Raw genomic sequence first — 10,663 nt, 5'->3', positions numbered from 1 at the left:
TCTTTTTTTCTGCCACCCAAAGTTCGTTAAGTGGGAGTTTATTTACTATTGATGAGGATCGAATCCAAGATCTTGACTGTAACCCACAAAGGTCATCATAGTACCTTTGGCTATGTGAAAAGGTGTGATATGAGATATTCTTTGTAAGGTTTTTTTTTGTCTACATGATGACCTACAGGCCAAAATTCAACTATACCCACCACGTACATATGTGTGAGCACCTGGAAGGCCAGGGCCCTGCTGATGAGGCATTCCTGAAGATGGGTGCATCATGCCCATGTTACCAACCATCCCCATTCCCATGTATGGCCGGTTCATGCCCAAGCCCGCGTTGACGCCGGGTGTTGGATTCAGAGGCTGGGTAAACAAACCAGAACCAGTACCAACACGACCGAGACCAGAACCAGCTCCCATAGCTCTTCCCATGGCAAGGGAAGATGGCAATGGAGTTTGGGAACTCTTCACTTCCTTTCTTTTCTCCTTCCGGTTAATATCATCAAAGTCGATTCCGATATCCGCCAAATGGTTTGTCTTGGCTACAGTGAAAATAGCACTTTGTTTATGACTATAAATAAAACTGAAGGTGAAATTTTGTTTATGGAGAAACTATTATGTGCGGAGTCCGGAATTAGAGTTACGTTCGGACTCCAATAAAAACATGACATGTGTCCTTGTACACTGTATATAAATTTGTATACACTATGTACAAATCTGTACATAATGTGTATATTATGTATATAAGTTTGTACATACTATATACATAATTTTATAAAGTGTATACACTGTGTACAAAAATACATCACATTTTTATTGGAGTCTGGATGTAACCGGACTCCGCACGTAATAATTTCTCCTATTTCTGGCACCTAAAAACACTTACATCCAGATATGTTGACATTGACCAGCCCTCGGCTTATTGAGTCTGCCCAGACTGCAGATTTTGGTTCAAATTTCTTCTTAGATGGTTGAGGCTTTGCTGATCCTTGTGCAGAAATTATTAGATCTGGTACAGCTGAATGAGTGAAACTGGGCTGATTTGTCTGTATATTGCTTGGTGTAGCTTTTTGAGCAGCCTGTGAAAAAACTGGTATGTTTTCAAATGCTATTTGAGTTCCATGTAAGCTAGTTGAAGCCACTGGTCGAAATGGCTGAAGATTAATTGGAGGTGCATGTATAATGGTAGGATCGGATGATTGAAATGGCTGTGATGAAATTGGAGTACATGATAATGACTGGGAAGCCGTCACCATTGGATGCTGTAAAGGATTTAGTTGAGCAGATTCCACATGTTCATTTACTGGAACACTAAACTGAACTGCCTGGAATGGACCTGAAGCCAACTGCAATGTTTGTGGAGCTAATGGCCCTAATTGGTTTAGATTATTAATCTGAGACATATGTGAGTCAATCCTAGATGATAGTGGAATTGCTTGGGATTGAAGATTTTGCTGCTGAGATTGATTTATTTGAAGCCCTTGATAATTAGCTGGAGCAGTAGATTGGCCAGCATGGAGAGTAATGGAAGTAGTTTTTGACGTTGGTAGCCCTTTTTTGTCCATAGAAATCATATGAGAAGCTAGCATACCATTGAGAGATGCAGGTTGAAATGGATGAAGAGAAACAGGAACTGAATTATCTGTAGAATTCATCTCATTTGCACTTGGAGAAGCTTGCTGAAATACCTGGCATGCAAATGGATTTGCTTGTCCAGTTAGATGATTTGAAAGTTTGGGTTGTTCGAATGGATTTATTTGACCTATCTGCAGATCTGATGAATCGGTGTCTGTAGAATTATGTGCATGGGAAGCTGAATAAGCTGAAAACCCTTGTTGTGAAAGAAACTGAATTTGACCTGCAGGTTGAGTTTCCTGAAATGAAGCTGAGGCTACAGGGCCAGTCCATGGGAGAATTCCATCTAGAATATCTTTGCTTGAATTTGCAGCAGAAAATTCTGAAGCATAAAAATCAGGGAAAGAAGGTTGATCATTCACAACATCTGGAGCATAAATTGGTCCTCCGAAGGTATTTCCAAAATTATAGCTTTGAGACGGCTCCATCTTTTTCTCTATTGGTAAATTAATTTCAGAAGCACTAACAAAACCAGAAGGAGCCTGGGAAGTAGCAAAAGCTGATGTATTTGTTTCTGATGGTAAATCCTCCCCTGAAATTGCCTTGAAAGGAACATCTCCAAATGGATTTTGGTCAGGCTGCTCGAAAAATAATTTAGGATCAATTTTATGTCAAGCAAAGGAAATCCAGAAACAAAATGAAACAATTTGTAATTCACAGAAGTAGCTCAATCTGGTCATTGACCTAAGAGTTAAAATTTGGAGCATGCAATTGCAAACAATTTCAATAGTTCATCCTTTACCCTTCTATTAGGTTCACATCCTTCACCATCTTATAACCAATCTCTAGGTATCCAAATGTCCCTGTGCTCTTGAGCATGCATGTGTGTATGGATATATCACTTGCATAGCTGTTAGTGTATATATAATTATACAGCCATAATTGAAAAAATGTGCCCGAAAATTTGTTTTAGAACAAAATACTCTTTTTTATTGAGGCATTACTTATTTAAAGTAAGTCGGAATGAAATTGGTTCAAAGGAGGTTCAAACCTTGTACAACCAAGGTTCCAATATGGTTTGAACCATGTCTAAACATGGTTGAATAGTGTTTGTATATTGTTCGAAGAGGGTTCAAACAAGATTTACCTACTATAGATACAATAGCGTGCAATCTAACAGCTTTAACACACTAGAAGGCTGATAAAGTAGAATGCAATCACAATAGATAAAATAGAGTACAACCCAAGAGCTACAATACAATAAAGATCACTCTAGCAAACATAACACAACAAAGTTAGATCCAAACAAATCTAAATAAAAACAATCCATCAAAGAATAAATCTTTATAACAATCAACACTAGATTAATGAAAGAATAAATAAACAATCTTTTTTGCGTCTGTGTCTGCACGCGTGCGGATGCTCAAGGTAAAATTACTCAAGGACAATCATATTGCCAAGGTTGCCGTACAAAAGCGAAACATAAAATTTGTCTCTGCTCGAGGCAATAATATACATTTTGAGATGCATGAGAAATTGAGTGAGAATCTAAACACACCCTTTTAATTTATTATTAAGTTTTTATTTATTTAATTTAAAAATTAAAAAGTAAAAATCAAATTTTGAATCTCTATCCCATACCCGAAAATCCTGCAACTCGTACATGTTAAATCCTTGCTATCGCCACATGATGTCTTTTTAAATGATCAATTTGAACGGTGAAAGACTTATGCCACTAACCAACGGTCAGTATTTAAAGAAGTACTAAACATACAATAACAACAACGACATCAAGCCTTCATCCCAATACATACTACATGGGGATAATTTCTTAAAGGATTCATGTCATTATTATTCGACAAGTTTTACACTGGTTGTTAACTACCTAACACAACCCTCCACTTTTCTCATCCAGGACTTGAGACCTGGCAACGACAGTGTTTAAAAAAAAAATAATGTTCATAAAATCACCCCATGTAAAACACGAATCTTCTTTATATACAAAAATGTGATGCTTAATTTTTTTTAAAGCTCTCTTATAATACAAGAAAATTTTTTTAGATTATCATAAAACTCATTGTATCATGGGTGCCTTTTTTTTAAATTTTATAGCCAACGTTTGCTAGAACTTTCATGCAAGATTGGACATTTTAAATTTTAAAATTTGAAGCTTATCGAAATTATCCTTAGAGATAAAAGTATTTTAAATATTTAATTGGGTTGATAATATATTTTATTAAAAATCACAAGTAAATATTTAAAAGTATGGATAATGTACTTTTTTCTAATCATGCCAAGCATGAGCAAAAGCCAATGACTCCAAATGAAGGCATATATAACAATCCAGAAGTTAGAAATTTATCTCCTAAAATCGCCAAGAATCTGATAAATCTAATGAAAAGACTTCAAGATATGACAATCTCAACAAGTCGTGATAAAGAAGCACAAGCTTTCATAAATCAATTCTAAGGCTTGAGGAGGTGTATAAGGTCCTAATCAATAGTCTCAAATATGACCAAGTCACTGGCAACCATACTTAATAAGCCATTAAAAAGAGCGCAGTAAGGGAACACTAGCTTTGTCAATTTGACAACTTGAAAGCCTATCCAAGTTGACAAGTTTGATCAACTCAAACTTAATAAATTTTCTCGATTGGTCAATAGATTAAGCCAAAGTCAAAAAAGACAAGTCTTATTCAGTAAAGCATCTATGCAGTCAAATAGAGGATTTGCAAACATACAAATTGCCATGTCTTGAAAACCAAGAAACAAGAATATCAAAATACAAAATTCAATATACCGAGTAAGGAAACCACCAGTATCTATAGCTCAAGTTTAAACGTTAAGATGCTATATAAGGTCGAATACAACAATCCCAAATATAGTTGAGTTACTGAAAACTCCAATAACTCAACTAACTATAAGAACGGCTATAGTAAGAGAATTTCTACTTTGCTAGTTTAATAACAAGAGTTGCCAAGTCTCAAGCCTATTCAACTTAATGAGTTCAAATAGCCCAAAACAAAGAGATCTTCTTACATCAAAAGAATAATCCACACTTAATAAGGCACCAAGCCTGGTATGGTATTGTTATGAAGGGTTTTTTTTTTTTTTTTTGACAAAGTTTGGAAAAAGTTTGGAAAAACATAAAAAGAAGATGAAAGATATATTCTTCAATAATCCAACAAAAAAAAAACATAAGATCGAAGAAGTTATGCCAATGTTTGTCTAGAGCCAAAGGTTGAACCCAAAGAACTTTGTTATTAATAAGTCTTCTACGCACAAAACATTGGACTTATGATCCTCTGCCATCTCACCAAAGCCAAAAGCACGATATAGAGGGCATACTCATTTTTTCTAATAAGTTAATAATGATTATTCAGGCTTCATCAAGTCCATTAAAAGTTAAAATATAAAGTTAGGAGAAAAGAAAATACAACAACAACAACATCAAGCATTTATCCCACTACGTGGGGTCGGCTACATGAATCCTTTTTCTCCATTGTGTCCTATTAAAAGACAAATTCTCATTTAAATCTAATAAAGAAAGATTATTTCTAATATTTTCAAACAAAATCTTTTTAGGTCTGCCTCTACCTTTCTTAAAATAAATCAAATCTAATACCTCTACTTTCCCAACCGGGTCATCCGAAGGCGGCCGTTTTATGTGACCAAAACATCTAAGGCAACTCTCTCTAATATTATCTTATACTGGAGCTACTCCAACATTTTCACGCATATGCTCATTTCATATCCTATCTCTAAGGGTAAAGCCACTCATCCACCTAAGCATCCTCATCTCTATCACACTTAACTTAGTATTATGCTTCTCTGTTAATGACCAACATTCGGCACCATAAAGCATTGCAGGCCTCACCACCATCTTATAGAATTTTCCCTTAAGTTTGAGGGGTATTTTTCTATCACACAGCAAGCCCGATGCATTCCTCCACTTCAACCATCCAACTTGAATTATGCTAATAATATCCCCATCTATTTCATCATCACTCTGAACAATAGATACAAGATATCTAAAACGTGTACTCTTATAGATGACTTGATCACCCAAAGTCACAATCCCCTCACTAGGTCTATTACTACTAAAATTACACTCCATATATTCTGTTTTAGATCTACTCAAGCGAAAACCTTTAGACTGTAAGGTTGACCTCTATAATTCAAGTTTACCTTCAACTCCCTCTCTAGTCTTATCAACTAGAAGAATATCATCAGCAGATATGTGACTAAAAAGATGGGGTAGAGTGTCTAGAACAGATGTGGGCACAACAGTTAGAGTGGTGACATGAAAGTATGGGTTAATACTTTCTCTAACATTAAAGTCGGTATGAGGAATGGTGAGATAAGTCTAATCGAAACAGACACACTCTTTCAAATGTAAATCTAAAGGAGCAACTCCTAAAATAGACTCCAATAAAATAAGAGGATGCCCATGTTTCAAATTAGGCTCAGAATCATTTAGATTCAAATTACTGTCTTCTGAATTCAATTTCAATGTGCTCAAGGTCAGATCAGTTTCTTTCAAGATCAAATTAATATCATCCAGGCAGACCTTATCTAACGAGATATCCTTGATGAGATTAAGATCAGGATGGGCTAAGGTATCAACGTTTAAGGGTTCTAAATTTCCTAAATCAGAGTTTAAGTCATGCCTTTGAGGCGCTCTAAACCGTCCAGCATTAGGAGGATCTACTAGAGAGCTCTCAATGAATGCTAGACTTCATGCAACACAAAACTTAGAGCTTTGAGGATGCACCAAGTATCATGCATGAAAGAGGTAGTTGTTTGTTGATTTTATGTTTCCAACAAACAAAGGATAGAAGAACTTGGGAATTAGTTCCAAGTTCAAGGTCTCTTGGCATGCATTTGGATTTTAGGGAAACCCAAGTTGACATACACAATAAGGGACAATGATGTTGACTTGTTCATTTTGAGTCAACAAGAAAAAAAATGAACCTAGGATTTTCATCCTAAGGTTATAAGAGTTATACAATGAAGCTTTTGGAGCTTTGAGGAAGCTCCACACGTCATGTATAAGAGGGAAATGATTTGTAGTTTTGGAACTACGGATCAAGAAGCAATCAGCGAGTTTGTACTAAATGATATAAGCTCATCTACCTAAGTTGGGTTACGTAAATATGATAAGCTAAGATTGGGATCTTATGCCGAAGGAAGATGTTCATCTATTGATCTTGTCTCAATAAATGAACGAGGAAGCTTAAGAGTTTGTTCTAAGCTTCAAAGTCTTCATGTAGCGATATTATGAAATTTTGGAAGGATCCAAATCATCACACATGAAGGGGATGATAGTTATTTGTTGATTTTGGATCTCAACAAAAGAGTTGCAACTTAGGATTTGGTCCTAAAGTCTTGACGTTTCATGTAATGCAATATTTAGAGCCTGACGATGCTCCAAAGTATTACAAATGAAAGGAAAAGAGTGCTTGAAAGCAAGTTCTTTATATTTGTTAGAACCCATGCAATATAAAACTTAAAGCTTTAAGGAAGCTCGAAGCACCAAATTTTGAGGAGGACATGCATGAGAAAGAGAATTCCCCATTTCTCCATGAATGTTTTGGATTCATGGAAAGAGGAGATGCGCACTTGAAAGGAATTTTTCTACGTCATTTTAGAGTGTTTTGGACTCAATTTGGGGAGGGAAGAATTGATTTCCTAAAGTTTTAGAGAGGTTTCTAAACCAATTTTGGCATGATTTAGAAAATTTGGATAGGAGAGATCTATCCCTATGACTTCTAGGAGATTTAAGATCAAATTTGATATGATCTAAGAAGAACATTGGAGTGCATGCATGTGATGGTCTTCCAAATTCAAGAATTTTAGCAATCTCACCTCAAACATTCAATTTGGAAGTTACAAAATAAGGTTAGATAATTCCAAAACATGAGGGCTCATGGGCCTTTGAGGGCCCATAATACATCTCAAGTTCATTTTTTTGAATTAAATAAGCCTATTTAATTATCTTCCGACTTCACAAGTTAAGGATTGCAATCCAAATCATGCAATAATTTAATTAAGTATGCAAACATTTGGCTTGGAGATTTTCATTATTTGTCTTTCACTCCAAATTTGAAGATGTATCAAAAGTGAATTCAAAATAATTTCTTTTATCATGGGATTTAAAACATGAACTTGAGGGTTAATAAAAGACCCCACTATTTGTTTGCGCTTCCAAAATCAATTGAATTCATTTTTATGACATTCAACAAGTTCAGACGAAATCACAAATGTTAACGATGCAATTTACCAAATCTCTAAGTTAATTTTATCATAACTTACAATTTGCTAAAAGTGATGTGCATGCAACAAAGATGTGAAAGTCCCTACACATTGTCATTCAAGGTATGGTTGAGTGACAATACTTAGCCTAAGGTTTGGCTATAGGCGAAGGTGTTAGACACAAAATGAGTGCTTGAACATGCATTAGAGAGGTGTTGGATACCAATCCAACACCCCTACACGTATCGGCATGCCTCTTTGGCTCTCCCAAGAGAGCAAACAAACGGAAATCACTAGATTTGGATCGTCAACCACACGTCAATTGGCTAGGAGGCTATAGGGTTTTTCCTAAGTTTTAGGATTTTACCTCACCCGGACTGTCCAAGCGCTCCAATACAAGCTCCAACAGCTGTCAAAGCTCCTTTGAAGACTCCAAGTTGTTGTCCAAGCTCCTTTGAAGACTCCAAGCTGCTGTCTAAGCCTCTTTGAAGGCTCCAAGCTACTGTCCAAGCCGTTCCGGAGGAAGAAGACCGCTGTCCAAGCCGTTCTGGAAGTCATCGCAGCTGTCCAAGATGCTCGGGATGCCTCCTTTGTTGTCCAAGACGCTCCCAAGTCTACAAACTGTTATTTGGAAGGTTTCAAAGGCTTCCCTTGCTGTTTGGAAACTTCTGACAGCTCCCTCGACTGCTACGAACTCGCCAGAGTTGAAGAAGGGGTAGAAGCCTCCCTCAAGAGGAAAAGTTGCACAAGCCCCGATCTGGACATAATCGGGGCCTTCGGATCAGACCTGGAGATCGACGGCTTCGAAAGGTCCAGCTGATGGGGGAAGACGGATCCCCTGGAAGGCTTTGTCAAAGCCCTAGATGGGGTCGGACAGAGGTTCCGCAAGCGAGCAAGAATTGGACGGAGGCCTTCTACGCAAACGTGAGTTCTGCCTAGAGCTTTCCCTCTCGCTCTCCCTTGCTCTTCTTCAGGATGGACAGAAAAAAAAATGGGGGAGCCGAAAGGCGCACACAAAAAGGGAGCCGCCCAAACTCGCCAATCCCGCTCCCTCATTGCGCTAATCGAAGGACATTCCACTCAAGTGGATTTCCTGCATGATTGGACACAAAGTTGGGCAAGATTTGAGGTGAGATCTCAGCCCTTGATCTCAATTGTTTTATTTTGAGACTCAATCTAGCCGAAATTGACTAATTTGGGCTGAAATAGAACCCAAATTTGACTCAACCCGAACCAATTTGGGTCGGTTCGGATTTGATTTGGTCCGATCAATTAAATTTCATGAAATTAAACTTGAATCGGCGTCGAATTGCATCAAATTGTGTCGAATTTGATTCAACGGGGATCGACGGAATTTGATTAGGATTGATTACGATTTTAATTTAATTAAATTGTGTTGACTTGTAACGAAATTAAAAAAAAAGGGGATCGCACGTACCTGTCCAGCCACGATGTCATCGTGCTCGCCATACTTCGCACGATCAACATCACATCCCCCCACGTCGCTCACACGACTGTACGCCATTAAAGAGCCGAAGAGAAGAGGCCTTCGGCCTCTCTCTCATTCCCTCTCTCCCTCAGACGCCACTTCTTCGAATCCTTCGTTGCTGTTCGACTCACCTCCGACAACGACATTCCCTCTAGGTCGGATTGAAAGTTACGACGCCCTGATCGGAGGCCACAACCGGAGCTAACTCGCTGCTGTGGGCTCCAAAAATTCGGCCCCGGCCTCCCCGCCGCGCGATTTCTTTTTTTATTCGGCGAGGGAGTTTTAACGGACTAAGTTCCGGGGTAAATTTTGGAAGACAGATGGGTTTGTAGATAAGACAATACCCAGAGATTTCGCCCTCATTTTGCGAGGACTTTATGATCTGAGTTCTGGTTTCCTATAGGCGCAAGCCCCTATAGTTAATTACACCTCTCGATCACGAGAGAGAACTTTCGACTAAGGCTAGTCGTCGATCAGATACGTAGAATATACGTGTTATTTGGCATATAGTAGCAGCAATGGGTTTAGGTATTAGTAAAAATTGGATTTTGAAAAATTGAGATTTGATTTGGGGTATTTGAGAAACTGGAATTTGGATTTGGGAATTTGGAGGAGTTTAAATTTAAAGTAGAAAATTTCACCATCCTGACTTAAAGCTGATGGTGGGGGAATGGATGATGGACCCGATCAACAGATCCCATGGTTCCATCATCCCGGGCCATCGTGGTCCCTGGTCTCTAGTCAGAGGAGGTAGTCGAGCTCCAACCCTGACAGAAGGATCCTTGTTCGGGCAGCCATGGCGTTGCTTCGTCCAAGGGAACCTTATAGGACCGAAGTTGAATATTTGTCTAAGGGGACAAAATTTGAATTCCACCTTAGCTTAACAGAGGGCTTTGTGATCCATATCGATCATATCTAATGATTCATAATCTAAGGATTTAACGTCATTAAAGGAGCGTTTGGCTCTGGCCATAACCCTATAAATGTGGTGCCATTTGCGAAAAACCACTCGGTTCAGAGGCGCCCCGGTCATAACCGTTTACCTGCAGTGGCCATTTGCGAACGAACTGCTGGTTAAGGACACGTACCAAACGTCCTTACTAGCAAGAGATTGTTTGAGAATGGATCAGTGATATTTTTGATCTAGGCATTTGTGGCTCTTATGTGAGCTAGAGTTATATTTAATTTGTCCACCCTCGACAGAGCTGTTGCGGAGGGTTTTTGGGATGATTTGTCTTTAAGTGTGTTGATGGATTTAATTTCATTTTTAAATTTTTGGATTTTGGGATTTTAATGGAGTTTTTGAGTTTTTATTATGGAGCTTGGAAGACATTTGGAATTTGAAGTCATT

At 38.1% G+C, this 10,663-nt stretch overlaps 1 protein-coding gene across 5 annotated transcripts in view; it reads right to left on the bottom strand.

Annotated features, from left to right (window-relative positions):
- Window positions 1-10,663, bottom strand: part of LOC110096957 (clathrin interactor EPSIN 3) — a 39,773-nt gene continuing 29,110 nt past the window's right edge. For 4 of the 5 annotated variants that reach the window (XM_020823129.2, XM_020823128.2, XM_020823131.2 and 1 more), the window contains 2 exons: window positions 881-2,207; window positions 1-536 (listed from right to left, as the gene is read on the bottom strand). In XM_020823129.2, coding sequence (XP_020678788.1) covers window positions 187-536; window positions 881-2,207 — 1,677 coding nt within the window. In that variant the 3' untranslated portion in view covers window positions 1-186. Of the gene's footprint in view, window positions 554-880; window positions 2,208-10,663 lie in introns of all 5 variants that reach the window. The other variant, XM_028691998.1, reaches the window with a different exon arrangement.

Source organism: Dendrobium catenatum, unplaced genomic scaffold, assembly GCF_001605985.2.
Source record: "Dendrobium catenatum unplaced genomic scaffold, ASM160598v2 original_scaffold_98963, whole genome shotgun sequence".
Lineage (NCBI taxonomy): Eukaryota > Viridiplantae > Streptophyta > Magnoliopsida > Asparagales > Orchidaceae > Dendrobium > Dendrobium catenatum.
Note: the sequence above shows the minus strand (reverse complement) of the source record. Positions and strands in the feature narration are given on the sequence as shown.